The following is an 18,220-nucleotide window of genomic DNA, read 5'->3' as shown; positions in this document are numbered from 1 at the left end:
ATAAATAATGGTTGATGATAAGGAACACAGCACTCTGCCCTGTGTGGAGCTAGTTGCTTATGAAATGGTGGCAGATTATGATAAAGAAGGAAATGCTACCACTTTATAGAGCTGCTATAAAGTGTCTAAATGGTAGTAAATGATGATAAGGTATAAAGTGCTCAGCTTGTATAGAGATCTTAAAACACAAAAGATGGTATGTTGCCCTGCAACTGGTTTGATTTCGAAAGCAGCATATTGAACAATGAAGAGAATATTAGTAAAAATCAAAACACATTTATCATAAGTAATAAGTTACAATATAGTACACCCTTGGAACAAATCAGAATCCATTATTTGCCCATATATTTTATAAACTGGGATAGCTTGGCAGCTGCGAGTTCACCCTGATAAGGAACTGTACAGCTGCGGCTCAGAACCTATGGCTCAGTACTTGCACTAGTCTAAGGGCAGAAAGGTCCACATTTTATAAGCATTGGAATCATGAATTTCACAGGTTTCCTGCAGTCAGTGTAAGTTCGGAGTAGCCACTGCACTTTGATATTGTCAGTTTGATTTTTAGGCTATTAGGTTTATAAGTCTGTCTTAGTGTCAGAGTCAGGATGTCAGTTGGGGGGTTGGCAGCAGGAAGGTTTTTAGTGCATGCTAAGCCACTACGGATGCATCTATAAAAAGACAATTAATTAAGAGTGACCTGTCACCATAGCACAGACACTGTGATTACGGTTCCTCCCTGATGCAATTCTATAGGGATCTCTCTCTCTCTTAAAACAGAGAAAGCATCATATGCAGACACAAACAGCCTTTGTTTATGGCGTCAAACTGTAGACATGTTACTGTCCTGAGGCTGGTGAATCTGCAGTCTAATAAAACTAATAAGACTAATTTGATGTTTTTTTCTGAGAAGCAGCGATTCACAGAACTGATGTTGAACCCCTATTTGCTAGTTCTTACATTGCTGTCCATCCAATGAGACATGCTGGTGCTGAGAGTGGCATGATATTCCGCTGTTCAAAACCAATGCCAATCAGAACATCAAAAATAAATATACTACCTGTAATGACTGCAGGATCTTTGACTTATACAAACATGGTGTATTAATAATATAACCTAAGATGGTACCAGTATAAGCTACCAAAGAGTGAATGCTGCTTTTTGATGAATGACAATTGTAAGATATGTACACCCTGTCAATTAAGACAACATGAAAACACCTTAAAAGTGCCATAAATTCATTGTCCAATAAAACCACATTTCATATTCTCCTTGTGCGGTGAGCAGTATGCTGTGCAGATAGACAGTTAACAATTCACACAAAGAAATCCCCATGTTTAGAGAATACTATTTCCTCCAGGGTTCAAAGGAACAATACACCCATACAGGTAGGGAATGCTCCCTTGAAACAGGTGGATCAATCAAACCTTATTTAGCTTCTACCAGAACGTAGGCCTAAGGGGTCCTATACAAGTCAGTGAGAGGTTCTTTTCTAGACTTCATTTGCAATCAAAATCAATCACCTTGTCTGTTCTTTGAAGAGAATGTGGGGAAATTTGAGATATATTAAAGCAGGGTGTCAAAGTCCTGGAGGGTTGCAGCATCTTGCAGGTTTTTGTGCTTCCCTTTCATATCAGTAGACAATTAAGGCCTTGAGAACTGGGTGTGCAGATTCTTTATCCGATCAACAGTTTATATTATTGTGTATTTCAGCATAAGCTGGAAATTGAATCTGGAAAGATTCTTCAAGGATTGTGTAACTTGTCATCCTGATGTGTCTGTGATAAATCTGAAAGCACAAATTGTTTCTCAGCTGCAAATTCTGAAACAATTACTAAGACTTTCAATTATTTAAGTCTCTTTAAAGAGCGATAGTAAATTCTCATGCCAGTATTGCGGGTGGAGAACTTTGAGTTCATAAACAAGTTTTTCGTACCCGGCTGTGTCGTTTAACCTTCCTCTAGCTGAGAGCATTTGTTCTCGCAGATGACTCACTGAACTGTTGTAGAACTGTATTTTTTTGGCATACACAGTTCCCTCATGTAAGGGCACCCCTGAAATACACCTTGTTTGACTGCCTCCTCACATTTTGCATAGTGTCCCCCAACTTGACTGTCTCGCTGAGCCACATAACACCAGTCAGTTTTGAAAGATTGGGTAATTGGGCTATTTTTTATGTAATTGTTGCAGGGAAATTTGGCTTTGGGCAGCTTGTCATATTTTGTCCTATTTTTTATATTGGGAGGGTTTTTAATCTTTCTCTTTCATTCACATTCATTGGCGCTGGTACACTTTGTCCCTCCTCTGCAAATGCAAGGTTGCCACTGTACCTGGAATTTGTCGATTAGTGGCTGCCTTTGTCATCAGCAGGTGGCTAATCTTCCCTGTTATATAGGCTACCATGTCTTTTATCTTTGAAAGTATAATGCTGAGCATGGAAAAGATGGAGACCTATTACTGCATTACCTATTACTGAATGCAAAGTCTAGGTGGCGTTGACTGTCATGTCTTTGGTTTAAGCAAAAAAATAAAAAACACACCCATTTTCACTGTACAAAAAATGCCAACTTACGTACAAATATACAAAGCACTGTCTATAAGTCATTAATTCAAACTTGCAAAATCTGCCATTAAAAGTACTGATATCAAAATTTGGCCAAGTTTGAAGAAAGTTTTAGAGTGGCCTAGTCAAAGTCCTGACTAGAACCTGAAACAAGCAGTTCATGCACAAAAACCTACCAATTTGTCTGAATTAAATCAGTTCAACAAAGAAGAGTGGGCTAAAATTCTTCCACAGCAATGTGAAAGACTGATAACTAATTATAGTAAGCATCTGGTTTCAGTTATTGCTGCTAAAAGTGGTGTAACCAGGTGTAAAAAGGGGGCAATTACTTTTTCACATGGATTATATGTGTGTTTAATAACTTTTTCATTAAATGAATGAAATGATCATTTAATAAATGTGTTCTGTGTTAACTGTGTTAACATTCAGTGCGACAAATACACAATAATAGAGAGATCAGGAAGGGGCAAATACTTTCATACAGTATGGCAGAATTGTCTTTACTTTTGGATCCATACACACTTTAATAATGCACCCCATCATCTGCCAGCCACGTACCAGATTAGTTATGAAGGGCAGCATTTGTGTATGGGAAGTAATGTGGATTTACATATCCTGCCCCCTACTGCAAAATCAGCATTCACTTTAAAGTGGCAATTTAGTCCTTCAGATGTCAATATTCAATAAGTTCTTTTTGTAATTTGTTCAGTCTTTCCATCCAAGTAAGATGCACTCTGTAGCCCACATGTATGCAGCTGACTTCCAGACATAAAGGAAAACATGAGCCGGGGGCAGTGTGGGGGGGGGGGGGGGGGGGGGGGGTTGAACAATAATATAAAATGACTGGTGCAATGACTACAAAGTGATAAAAGTGATGACAGGCAGCAAGGGGCTTGGAAGTCAAGCTTCTTCGGCTGTGTTCTCTGAACTGATGAAGGGTGTTGCTGCAATGATAATACGATTGAGTGTATAAAAATAATAAAATATAATTCAGCAAAACATCCACTCTTGCCACAGCCTCATAACAGTGCATCAATGTGTCAGAGATTGGTCAGGTTCACTGGTTGAACAAAACATTTAGCTTATTTTGTTAAACTCACTTTCATCAAGGTGCTGTGAAAAGCAGTGCAAAAATAAGTCATAACATATTTTCAATGATGGTTTGTCATAACACAAATATCGCTTGTGAATTTCAGGACAGTTTTAAAAACAACAAAATTTTGCCATTTTGGGCTGGGTCATGGATGATATGATTTCAGTGGTAACTGCTATGCGATTTTAAGCACCTCATGTCACCTGGTCTGTCACTTGTCCAAGAAGTTCCATAGTCAAACGCAAAATTTGTTGTTTTAAAAGCGTGCATTTGTATAAATGTCCATTTTGTGTATCCAATCTATTTATTTGGCTAATGTACCAATGTCCAATGGGGAGACGTATTCTTTGTGGGCCTGGAGCATTTGTGATGATGGAAGCAGGCAGGAAAACGAAGAAGAAGAAGAAGAAGACAGGAAAAACGCAAAACCCCTAAGTTTGAGGCTTTATTGTGTGGACGTGTGAAGTTGTTCGCAAATTCTGTTTATTGAAATGGGGTTTTCTGTTGGAAAAAGGTACAGAAAATAATGTTTTAAGGGCTGAGAGTCATTGTGGTTATTTTGGTAGGGAACCCTGAAAAGTGCCAAACTCTCGGTGCTGTGATCGGGCATGCTGCATGCGGAATGGCTTAGTTAGTTTCAGCGACGGAAGGTCCCTTCCTGAAAAGCCCCAGTAGATGCCACACTTTCCCTTCAATAAAAAATGAGCTCCTAGTGCTGCCCTTACCTATGGGTGTTAGTAAAGCACAACAGCAACACAGTTGACTTTAATGCCAGAGAAATGTCCATATGGTTATTGTGCTATGGAACTGGGGAGTGACATCAAAGTTCTATTTTGAGGTGATTGAATGGTGCTTCACACCGTCTGCTGTAGTTTTTCTGTTAGGGAAATTATACAGTCAATATGGATATTACAGAAAAAACTGCTTGGTTCAGCAACATGACTCATAGGCACTCTCTTCACAGAAATCACTTCACCTTTAACTTATACATTCATCTCCACAATACATCGACACGAGGGCCAATTTCCTGAGCACAGACACAATCATGGAATGCATACTTCTGGATTCTAAATATATATAGCGCTGTGAAAAGGTTTTTGCCTCCTTTCTGATTTCCTCTATTATTGTATATTTGCCACACTGAATGGCTTCAGATCTCAAAATTATTATTTAATTTATTTTAATGAAAAAGTAATCAAACGCCCATATCACCCATGTGAAAAAGTAATTGCCCAATCAATCAATTACTCAATCAACCAAATTTAATTGATAATTAGATTCAGCCTATTGAAGACAGCCATGATTCAGTTGACTGAAGACAGCCATGAGTTAAAAGTGGGACTTTTTGGACAACACAGGTCCCATTGGTCTGGTGTAGAGCAAGTACAGTATTTCACAACAACAACATCATACCAACAGTCAAACGTGGTGATAGTGAGATGGTGTGGGGATGCGTTGCTGCCTCAGAACCAGGATGACTTGCCATTTTTGAAGGAAAAGTGAATTCTGAGCCGTAGGAGTAAAGCATTTGGTTGCAGTTATTGCTCCAGAAGGTGGTGCCACCAGTTATTAAGTTTAAGGGGGCAATGACTTTTTCACACGGGTGATATGGGTGTTTGATAACTTTTTTCATTACATAAATGAAATAATAATTTTAAAATGTGTTTTGCATTTACTCAGTCGTCCTTTGTCTGATATTAAATCTATGAAGATCTGAAACCACTCAGATTTTGTGACAAATACGCAATAACAGAGGGGCAAATCGTAAAGTTCCCGGTTCAATCCCTGGCCCCCCTAGGAAAAAAGTGTTCAAGTGTCCTTGAGCAAGATGAAAGCCTCGTTGGTCCCGATGAGTTGGTGCCTTGCATGGCTGCATTTGTCATTGGTGTGTGTGTGAATGGGTGAATGAGAGCCATTAACTGTAAAGTGCTGTGTGTAGCCTTAGTTGCTGGGAAACACGGTAAGAATGTTGGGTCAAAACATTCCAAGAATGTTTTCAAAGAACGTTCTTATAAATTTGGAAAAAAATGTTCTGGGAACATGTGAAAAATTTGTCGTATATTCCAAGCTAATGTTCCCATAATCTAACGAGAATGTTAGGGGAACATTAATAATTGTTAGCTGGGATGCAGCAGCAAGGCTGAGTGGGAAGTTCAACCCAGAAGTATAACGGTAGCATTCAAGTAAAACAAGTGTAAACCAAAAATCACTATACATTATATACTATATATAACATTCATATAAGGCATGAAATAATATTGATGACATTTATATTGCCCAGAAACTTACATATATTTTGAAAATATTCTGTCCGTCTAAGCCATGATTAACAAACATGATTACGTGTTAAATTATACTTATTTTGTAATTAGATTATTTTACACTAATACTCATGTTTGCTGTTATATAGATTACAGGAGAACCTGTACTGTAAATAGGCTGTACCTGCTGACGTTTCTCAAACTCCAGCTTGATAGGTGACTTAATGCAGTTGCAGGTATCCTGGTAGGTCTGCTTCACGGCAAGCTCCATTAGGTGTTTGTGGTAAGCCCCAGCCATGTTTCCACAGATGAAGATGATAATGTTTGCCAAGATCTGGGAAACAAACCAATAACCAGTGAAAAAAATATGAAGTATAAATTCTGATGAATATTCAAACAAAGAAAGTTATTAATATATTGTTGTTTTACTTCTCTGGTATTCCTAATATTAAAAATCCTGTAAAATAAGAAAGATCAGAAATAGAACATGTATCTGAATGCAGTTAAATAATGAAATGTAATGAAACTCTTAAATTTATAGACACAGCAAATGGTTCTTCTAATGTTTATTTTCGGGGGGAAAAATCTTGTAAAAAAGCTAAGCTCAATTAAATAGAAACAGATGTGAAATGGAAAAGCATAATGAATTCACACCAGAAAGTGGCTTTTGTGAATATTTGCTAATTAACACAATGTTTTAACTGTAGAGCTCTCTGAACAAAGAAATTGTGAAAAGGCTCTAATACAGTGCGATTTGTATAAAAAATCTTGAGCTTATTGCTATGTTCCTGAGGACTACACTGGAGAGGTAGAGTATTCTTATCACTGCCCTCTAATAATGGGGAGTGGCAAGATACATGGCTGCATTCATCCTCATTCCCAGTTCTTAGACTCACACTTTTACTTTTTCAGAAAGAATAGTGCGATGTGACGATAATACTGCAGAGTCCTCTGTTATCCTTATCTTTCATCTGTAGTACTCTTCTCAGTAGTTCTTTCAATCCTTCTCGCAGTGTGAGAATCATAATGCTTCAAAGGGAAGCTGCCTGCCACACATGTTAATTGCTCTTGGTCCATTTTCATCAGAGTCATAGGAAAGTCTCTGTAACTGTGACAGGCAGTAACACTTTTAGCCAGTGCAATTATTTAAACAGAATGGCTCGGAACTAAGGAGTGTATCTCATATAATAGACCATTCATTTATGGCACTAACAAAAATAGATGTTTTTAGCCATACAGCAGCTCACAGACTTTAAAATCACTACATCCCAGAAAAAAACTGATAAATCAAGAGAAAAAAGGTGGAAGAGAAAGCAAAAATTATACCCTTCACAATAATACATATGTGACTAGAAGATTAGAACGCACTTATAGCTCAATGTTGCTACACTGGCCAGTTGGCCAGTCAAAAATACAGTATATTATTGCTTGAAAGCGATATATACTACACAGATACAAATAATCATTAAATTAAAAAAACTGCATACTATGAATAAGTAAAGTACATTTGCATGGAAATTAATGTATCAAATGCAACCGAGAAACAAGATGATTGTAAAAGGTGTACAAATTAGCATAAAAAACATTGAAACAAATAAAAAGCTGTTATTTTCACACATTTTTTTTGTATGAAATCATAAATGAATATTATTTCTTGAAGGTCCGTCCATATATATATATATATATATTCTTTTCTTTTTTTTTTTTGGTAAAAAAAAACTTCAGAAGCATGTGACTCTAGCTCAAATCTGAGACTGTAGGAACCTGGTTCAAAATGACACCAGGGTTAACCAGTACCTACTGTAGTTCTCATACTACATTTAGACAATTTGTGCAAGGCAGGAGCTGGTGCGTGAATCATTTCAGGACTGCTCATGTGCAGGTGGTGCTTTTTTAACTGCTTGAAATTGTAAATAAATTACTATATCTCCTACAGTATTGTGGCCATTCCCCAGATGCTTGCAGATGTAAAAGAACAGGTTTGTCATACTTTGGTAAATGCAACATTTTGTAGGAACTTAAAACATTTTGTGCTTATAATAAACATATAGGTCTCATTCAGCTTCTATTTATTATTATTTCTGCACAGCATGTACTTACTTTTATCAACAAGCGTATTGCCTGAAGCAGACTTGCAACACTTGCACAAATGTATGCCTTCAAGTTAGGGACAAAGAGCAGTATGGTAAGATATAGACTGATGCCGCTTGGTTTATTTATATATGAGAAGTCTAATAATTAACCTTGGCCTGGATTCAATGAACTGCTGAATATGTGTTTAATGAGTACATTTTTTAATTTGATTTTCTTTTCTTCATAAGTTTTCCAAAGGAACTTGAAACACTATGATCATGAAGACAAATATCTAACTGCTATCTATTGATATTTCAGTGGTTTGCCAGTACATGATTATGCTTTCTGTATGATTATATTCACACATATTTTTAATTGAAAAATTACTTTGGGAACTGTGCTGAATGTATTCAAGAACACTTAACGAGCTAAAATGCTATTAGGCTCACGGGTATTGTAAAAACATTGATGTGCATAAAATCAAAGATAGGCAATGTAAAACACCTTTTTTCAGGGCCAGGGGTCCATGTGAGCTCTTTGTTATTGAACTAAAGTAATTATTCTGGAAAAGAGGTCATCTCACCTGCAGCTCCAGGTGTAAATGAAGTGCTAATTGAAAGATAACTCTAAACCCTGCAGGAATATGGCCCCCTATGAAAACATTAACAGCCTGATGTGAAAGAAATTGGCTTTCTGAGGAGAAATGACTGGATTTAAGGTTCATAATATAAAGTATTTGAACAATGAAAAGTTCCACGGCATTTCAGATTCAAATATTTCTTTTTCACAACCTATATCAGTGTTTAATAGTTTTCTCTCATATATGATTGACTCTCAAAGACATGTGCAACTTCTCTTCGACAGCGCTGAATGTAAAATTTTGGGTGCTTCTTTTCTTATGAACTGGCTGTAGTTGCACCCAGAGTCACATTATCAAACGCAATCAAGCTCAGTTGTATCATAATAAGCAATAAAACACAGTGCTTCATTTAGAAGTAAAGTAAACATTGTTTATATTCATTCCCATAGTTGACTTCTTTCAGCCCCTTGCAGTGAAATGTACAGTAATAAAGAAAATAAACTCTGGAGTTACTGCCAGGAAGTCAATGTGTATCTTTCCAGTCAAGGACACACGTTCATTTAGACCTGCAACAGTTCAACAGCTGACCTGCTGGGGGCTCCACAAAGCTATTTGTAATAGATCATTCAGGCGAATATGAAACATTGGCTGCATCATATGCAGTACCTGTCAGCCCCCATATGACTAATATGGCATACTTGTAAGATGTACTTTCACTCAATCCCAGCATGCATTGGTCGAGCGGGAGAAATACACCCTGGACAGGTCGCCAATCTATCACAGGGCACACGCACTATTCACTTCCACACTCATACCTGTGGGCACTCTAGACTGTCCAAGGTTCAGTCTCATTGTTGTTCCAATGAGCCTAACCTGCATTGGACTGTGGGAGAAGTACCCAGGGGATACCTACACGGATACAAGGAGACCATGAAAACCCCATGCAGAAAGGGCCTGGCCAAGATTTTAATCCATACATTCAATAAGTTACTGATACTTGTCTCTTATTGCACCAAAGGTTCCCCAAAAGAAAATTGGGGAAGCCGCCTTCATCCACTACGTGCCAAAATTGTGGAACCTCCTGCCAAAAGGTATTAGAGAGGTGGACTCAGAAGACATTTTTAAACAACAGCTGAAAACATACCTTTTTAACATGGCATACAATTAAAGATACACTTTTCTACTCCTTTTAATTATTTATTTATTTATTTATTTTATTTATTTATTTTTGTTTTATTCATTGTTGTGATATGGTTCATTGTGATTTGGTGATATGGTTTTGTTCTGATATTGTGGTATGATTGTGTTAATCTGTCAAAGCACTTTGAGCTACATACTCTGTATCAAAGGTGCTATATTATTATTATTATTATTATTATTATTATTATTATTATTATTATTATAAAACTGGTGTAACAATAAAATTGTCTATTAATTCTTCTTTTTTTTACATTGCCTCAATCACATTTCAGTTGTTTCTGCTTGTTGTTTCTGGAAAGGTATAGAGCTGTTGGATAAGTCTGCAGGTGAATGTGGTAGTTTACAGAAAACAAGCAGGATAAGGGACCTTTGGTTTAAAACATAATCGAGACACTCACAAAACTGCCTTTTCCCCCCACTTAAATAATAGATGATTGTGCTCTGCGGTTGTTTCTGTTTCATTTTTAGTCAGGAATTTCAAAAGATGAGTAAATTAATCTGTCTGATCTATGCAAATGAAGATCGGGACATTTCTGAGGATCCCTTCCAGGACAACAAGTGCAATTTCAATTCACTGCAGTGGCAAAATAAAAGCTGACATGCAATTTATTTGTTTTGAAACCAATGGACCATAGTTGAGATGTGTATTGTTGCACAAATTGACATTAGCACTTCAACCTCCAGCTGGCAGCACTGCCCCCGGCTCCCAGAAATGGTTCTGTTTAACCATGTGAATCAGTGGAGCTGCACTGATATTGTACACATTAGCCTAGGCTCTGGGGTGCAGAAGTCTCCATGCTAAGCCCCAGACAGCACCTGCATCGTATTGAGCTGGATATGGTGAGCATATTAAAATGCCACCTTGGTGACATGGGGAAATTGCCACAGGCTGAACAGTATCCCACAATCTATGGCAACAAGACCAAAGACAATGTATGTACCTTTCAAAAACAATGAACAAAGGGTTAAACCTTTAAAAATGTGAATTGCAGTCTGAACGCTGTAATTTCACGCAGACCACCCCTTTTTCCTTGCCACAGTCCTTAACCTCATCTAGCCTTCACACATTCCAGGAGATCTCTGACATCATGCTGTGGAGCAGGAGCATAGGTCACTTAGGCCACAGGGTATATAATCTACACATATCATGCCTTACCATACTCTCAATCATGACATCAATTTGCATCCATGTTTCCCTCATCTTTCTCTACCCTTTTCCCCAGAGGCAAATGATCCCCAAACATGTATTGACAAGTTACTGATACTTGTCTCTTATTACGCCTAATGTGTAAGTCCGGGCCGGTTCTAGGCATTGTCTAGGCATAGGCGACAAAGGCAGTCGCCATGAGCGCAATTCATCTGGAGGGTGGAAATCTGTTGGCATCCATGATACAGTAGTTGGTGGCATGACAGTCCACACCCCCACCCCCCCTCCCCTCAATCCCTCCCTACCCCATTAAGTTTTCAAGTAGGGATACACATTCTGTTAGAACTATTTGAATTGTCGATGCTAATCATTTTCATAAGTTTTCTCTTTCTCTTTCTTATACTTATTTTAGCTACGAAGAGTTGCACTGCATTATTGCAATTACTAATATCATTTGATGAAGTGGCTGTTCTCCAGATGCATATTGATTTATAAGCAAGGGTTGTGTTAAATACTGCATAGTGCATCAGTTGAGTGATATTACAGATGTAGTTAGTGCTAGAACTGAAAGGTGACTCAGTACTGTGATGCTATGAATTGGGGCATTACCGTGCCTGAACAGTAAGGTGGTTGGACAGTGAGAAACGCAGATTTGACCTGGTTTACAAGATACTCCCTGCACAGAGGAGAGCATCATTATAAGCTCTCCATAATGAGCTATGCCTCTCTGACACCATTTATATCTGCTGGCAGTTGAAAAAAAAAAAAAAAAAAACTTTAATCAGGGGAAGCAATGAGAAAAGCAGAGAGAAGTGCACAGTAGCTTCATTATAGCTGTGGATTATTACATCTAAGCTACTGGTTTTCATTGTACACGCACAAAAAGGAACACAGAACGTATTGATTCCAGAGTCCAGGATGCAAGTGAAGCCATTTTAATGACCCAGCAGACAGACTCCCTGGAATAAAGTGTGTTAAGGAGAGCTTAGGCCTTCAATGCGAAAAGAAGAAAGCAAGCTCAGGTGTTCAAGTGCTCTTTAAATAGACAGGATGGATCAAGAAGCAGCACTCAATGATCTCATTCTATCGACTAACAAGCTTAGCAGACTATTTCATCTATAGTATGGCACAGTTATTAAATCTCTACAGCATCCTTGACAGGAAAACAAGGTTGAACTGTCTGGAAAATATATTAGTTCCTCTGTGGTGAACAAGAAAAACTTTCAAGACAAGACTCAAGACAAAAAGCCAATAACAAAATCCATAAAATCCATAATCCTCCCAGATTTTAACAAACACATAGCTATTTTTGATGACAAAGTTGAGTGTGATTGCATGCGTGTGTGTGTGTGTGTGTGTGTGTGCATGTGCACAAGTGCACGTGTGAGTGAGCATATGTGTGTACAGTAAGTGATGTTTGGAAGGGATTGTTGGTTAGAGATGCATCACTCATTGTTAAATTTAGTTGTTCAATTTATTGCACTGCTTATTGCATTTAATAACTTTTTATATGGAATTTATATTGAGCTGTAACAAGCTGTAATGCAATTAATGTAAATTTCTTCAAGACTATAAAGTGTAATTTAACTACCCTGACATTACTGTAACATTTGAAACAATCATTTGAACATGCTGAAATCCCTAGTAACATAGTGTTCATGAATTTTGCCTTATAACTTTTATTTCACTCCTTGTAATTTTTGTAATATATTCATGTCATACTGCATAAAACACCCAAAGAGAGCTTGCTGCCAGTGAAATCATAGGGGTTTGAAGATGGTAGATTATAAGGAGCAGCACAACTCTTCACTTCACATTTACCTCACAGACACAGAGATTTCTCTGGAAATCATTAAGAATAACGATGGAAAACCAACTGACTGTGGAGAAAGCTGACATATTTATTAAAACAATTTCAGTTCAAGCAAACAGTATATACTGTAAATTTTCCTGATAAACATTGAGAATTATTCAGCACATTCTTAGCCAGTCAGAAAGGGATGCAAATTTGGAGCACAGAGAAGCAAGAGAAAAATACAATAAAACTTCCTGTGCGTAGTTGTCAGAATGAGAGCAGGACAAAATGAGAAAATGTCGCACAATGTGTTCAGTGTTGCTATGATCAAAATATTTGGTCAATCATATTGCAGCTGCATCAACTAAAATAAGAATTTATTTATGAAAGGTGCAATATTTGCTGCACCAAAATGATGAATTTATTATATTAATATCTTTCCATCATGTCGATAATCCATGTGTAAATCTTCGAGCCTAGAGCTGAAACCAGAAACAGGTCTATTATGAACAAGGAATCTAGCACATAGCAGTGACCTGAAAAGATTATTTCTGCACAGTTACTTTTATTAGCCCCCATACATCATTGGCAATTCAATAGTGCAAGAGGACATCTGCTGGGTTAGTTTCCAAATGGACACAATAACATTGTTCTGGCTTATTCAGTCGCTCAGGTTTTCTTAGATTAGAATGTAGATGTTATTTAGTTTGTATAGCTTTTAAATTATTCTGCATGTTCTCAAAATTTTGCTGTGTAGTATTTCCTAGAACCCATAGTAGAAGAGATGAACAAGCTTTGATCTGAACAGTTCAATAACATTTTATTCTTAATGTGACAGTTCATGTTCTGTTATTTGAGTCAGTGTTGGGGAAGCCACTTTAAAAATGTAGTTAAGTAAGCTGCAATTACTTGACACTAGATGTAGTTAAGTAACAGTACAATTACCAATATGATAAAAGTATAGATGAAAATATTTAGTGTTAAATCAACTCTTACAGTGTACATATGGTCCCTGCTGGACAATGTGTATTGTTAGAGCTGAATTAACTTTTTACTATGTGGTTAACTACATTGACGGTACTGCATGTTAAAACATAAATTAGGTCACCTATGGGCCATATGAGACATTGGCTAATGCTACAGTTTTATGCTCAGGCCCTCTCTAAATAACATTAAATGTATTCATAAGCTAACAGGTTTTTCAAGTCATTTTCAGGCAGGAATGTTCAAAATGAATTCTCATGGACTCATGTTGTTCAGTTATAATAATGATTGACCTAACCCAGCCAGACTAATTTTTGATGCTTGTCTGCTCATCATTTCATGAATCAAACTCACAAAGCTAAATCAACTGGCTAAAACCTAAAATAGTACACCCATTAGCCTAAAATGCATTGAGAAACATGTTCATTTATTAAAACGCTAAAAAAAGGTGCCTTGTATTGATAAATAACTTGGCAGCCAACTCACTTAATTTTACGGAAGTTAGGAAGATTCCAAGGGCCCTGACTGACAGGGCTTTCAAAAAATTGTGCCGTAATTATGCAGGGATGGGGTGGCCTGCAGTGGTGGGGCCCAAATCCCTGGCAGCAGCTCAGTCCACAGTAAAATACTTAGTGTATAAATCAAGATATGATTTCCTGTGTCAGTTAACAACATATGGTGCTAAAAAAGACCAGCAATGAGCAGACCTGAAACTTATTAATTCTTCAAAGTTTTTTTCACAAACTCCCCAAATTTCTGTTGATGTTTTGAATATCAGACTGGCAGGATACAAAATAAAGTTCTGTAGTGTTGCAGTTACAATAAACTGACATAACTAGTGTGCTGTAAGGTGCTTCAGCTATTGTCATACCTTTTGTGTTCAATGTGACATTACAGTATTTCCTGCTGTTAACAGTAATTGCTATGATGTCATATGGGAGGCATAGCCAAAAAGGTCTGTGTACAGTACATTTCTGGAGAGAGGAGTTCTCCAAGCCTTTGTAACCATAAGTGCGGTAATCTACTGGTTTATCTACTCTGGTGTAAATTGAACACAAACTAATTACATAAAAATTGAAGTTGCTGGTCATTAAGGTTCACAGCATGCTGTTAGTTCTTCCTTCACTTTGTTCTCACTGGTATTTCATACATTATTAAAACTGAAATGCATACCAACCTCCCACTGGAACCCAAATATAATTGGCATTAGAAACATAAGCCTGGATTCGATCAACATTTGTCTTTAACTTCAACTTAATTAAATGCAAATATTATTTTTCCCCAAAAATGCCATTGGTGATTTTGGCAATCGCCCAAATTAACTCACCAAAGTATATATTTTAAAACTTGTGTTTTTAAATATATGTGAATTATTTGAAAGTCTAAGTAAAGGGCACATGTTGATTGGCTTCAGGCTATAAACTCTCCACATTTCAAAAATGACATAAGGCATACTATGCAGAATTTATTAATCTCTGTCTTCATCATACCCACACAGCCTGAGTACCTGACTTTGGCTATCTAGTTACCTCACATAGATAGCTGGATAGCTAGAGGTAATGTTACTTAAAGGTCAAAAAGAGAAAACACCAATTCAACCTCGCTTTTCATCCCCTTTGTGAACTTCAGCTGTTGCCATTTATGAAAATTAATTTGAAGGTTGACTCTGTTTTTTAACTTACTCTGTCGACTTGCTGTACTTGTGCTTCTTCACCTCTGCCCTTGCAGTAGCTAGCTACAAATTCTTTGCTGAAACCAACACCCAACAAGCTCTGTAGCCACACCATCCCCTCCCCACACACAAAAGAGTGTCATACCCAGAAACATCCCAAGCACATTTTAGAAGAAGTACAGGCAGAGGATTCAGCGGATTCAACAAACGGCTTCAACGGATACAGCAAATGTGCACAATAACAGAGACTGCCAGTACATCATAGAAATGACTGAATAATAATTTTATAATAATTTCAAGGTAAGAATCCTGCATAGTATGCCTTTAAGGTATCAAAAGGCCTACTGTCTAAGCACCTACACACAGTGTTTGTGCTCACAGACATGTAGAAAAGTAATGTTCTCATTTCAAACTGCATTTTCAATCAGTTTAACCTACAGGGTCCAAGTTGAACTATGCGGTTGTTCCCTGCACTTGGAACGATACTTCTCTCTAGGGTTTTCGACACACTTGTTCCTGGTTATGGTTATACACTTTGTTGTTGTACGTCGCTCTGGATAAGAGCGTCTGCCAAATGCCTGTAATGTAATGTAATGTAATGCTATATCTGAAAGTGTGAATTCTTAGACTCCTCTGGCTAGAAATTACAGGAGCCCACTGATATTGATTTGGTGGGAGAATTCCCATTTAGATTAAACAGGATTAAAAACTGGACTGTAGACAGCTTCCAAAACCCATGGGATTAATTTAGTGCCACTCAAGCTGAAGATATATTCAAAATCTGATGAAGAAATACTCTGGCTTGGGTAAAGCTGGGGAATTGCTTTGGAAACAAAACTGCCCACAAATTTTACTGGATAACTACACTACAAGGTATACCTCATAAAGCCATTTACAACTAGATAACGGATACAGTACTATCAGTAGTGATACGGATTATGGCAGAAATATGTTTTTCCAGCAGTAAGATGCTTTATACTGCACATTACATTCCCTGCAACTGATAGTGTATTATAAGGTTCTATTTCTATAATGTTCACATATTACATTAGTAACTGTTAAAACCCACTTCAGGCCATTTTGCAGTGATTAATGGGACAAAAGAAAAATAATCTCAAGACCCCATTAAAATCGTAAAGTGAAACAGTCTTCTATCTTGAGAAAATTAGAAATTGGATGTGAATTATAGACATTTCTGCACGGTGGAATAGATTAAATTTAGATTCTCATTTTCTTGGCTTTATAATTAGCAGGGCACGAGGGCATACTACTGTTATGAGAACTTCTGTATTACTACTCTGACAAAACTGTTCATCTGATTCAATTAACTGGTTCAAATGTGCCCAAAGCATTAGGACTCTATATCTATGTCAGTCAGTGCAGAACTCATGTATGAACAGGCAGCCCCACCGGCCAGCTACAAATACCTTGAGGAGGACGCATTTGACAATGAATGTTTTATTATTTATTAATTAATTTGAATATCTAAATATTTTAAATGTATGATTGTGAAACTATCCAAGTTTTTAAGTACGGTGAAGTGTAAAATTATAGAAGAAATAAGTTTAATTGATGATTAGTTAATCAGTAATTAGATTCAATTAATTATTAGACAAATAAGTGATTTGTTGATTCATGATTAACATACATACTTCCGTAGGCCTGTGATTGGTTTTAGAAGTTTTAGAAGTGTCGCGGAAATCTGTGACCCAGAGCCGTCTCTATCCTCCCTCTATGTGATATGACCCAGTTCTTTACTGCATGAAATGGAGTAGTGATCTTTCATCTGGGGACACAGTCCTGCTTACAACATACACCATGGTGTTTCTGGTCTCATGAAATACAACATTTTCATGATTGTATGGTAGTATATGTCTTCCCTTCGAATGAGAGTTTCATAGTTTTATGAAACTTACTTCTATCTTGCCAAGAGTTCTGAGAGTCTTACTCTAGATCTGTTTGCACCAATGTATTTACCAAATAGCATAACTGTTATTGGGTGCAATTTGTCATGTTTATATTCAAAATACAGATTTCAGTCTACTAAAATAAGTGATATTATTTCATATATTTTATGATTATATAATGTTCATATCATCACATCTGTATTGGAAAAGAAATACCACATGCAGTTATACATGTAGTAGTACATTATCTAAATACATACATCAAGAAGATTCTTATTTTATTCAGTATGCATAAATTCCTTGTGTTTTATTCTATTGTCTGACAGTGAGTTGGCAGATCAGGCCGGTCCCCTTGCTGCAGGCCTTCCAGCTGTCAGCACTGCAGTGTTCTCCCCTGATGCCCAGTCATTGGGAATAAAGCAGACAGCAATGCCTATCCCTGTATTCAGTTACTCTCTGTTAGACCTTTACAATATTCTGTTACATTTATTTTAGACCTGTTACCCACACAGTTACAACCCAGTACAAGGGTGTATGGATGATTTGTGTAATAGATTGATTAGGGAATAATCAGCAAACTTGGCCTTATTCAAATGTATTAGTAAATTCACAACTGTAGATGAGTCTATGCATTTTAAAATTTTCATACCCTGGTTGACCTCTGTCAAAGTCCCATGAAAATTCTCTATTCTGCAGAAGTAATGCTTATCCTAATGTAGATGATAACTGTACACTAATTTAGCATTACACATATATGAGGAACACAAGACACAGCAAGAGTGAAGGAAAATGCAAAGCGCAGACAGTATTTGGAGGACTGACCTTTTCTTTGAAAGCACACTGAAATTCTTCACATTTAATATTGCTTCCTGTAAGAATAAATTGGCTTAATCTTAAAGTGCTCTTTAAAAGGGCACTGCATTCCAAACACACAGGGCCATTACATTAACC

General features: G+C 37.1%; 1 protein-coding gene across 2 annotated transcripts in view; it reads right to left on the bottom strand.

Annotated features, from left to right (window-relative positions):
• Window positions 1-18,220, bottom strand: part of adcy2a (adenylate cyclase 2a) — a 77,210-nt gene that overhangs the window by 23,810 nt on the left and 35,180 nt on the right. For both annotated transcript variants that reach the window (XM_064344983.1, XM_064344992.1), the window contains exon 4: window positions 6,096-6,245. In XM_064344983.1, coding sequence (XP_064201053.1) covers window positions 6,096-6,245 — 150 coding nt within the window. The remainder of the gene's footprint in view (window positions 1-6,095; window positions 6,246-18,220) is intronic.

The sequence above is a fragment of the Anguilla rostrata genome, chromosome 1 (assembly GCF_018555375.3).
Source record: "Anguilla rostrata isolate EN2019 chromosome 1, ASM1855537v3, whole genome shotgun sequence".
Lineage (NCBI taxonomy): Eukaryota > Metazoa > Chordata > Actinopteri > Anguilliformes > Anguillidae > Anguilla > Anguilla rostrata.
Note: the sequence above shows the minus strand (reverse complement) of the source record. Positions and strands in the feature narration are given on the sequence as shown.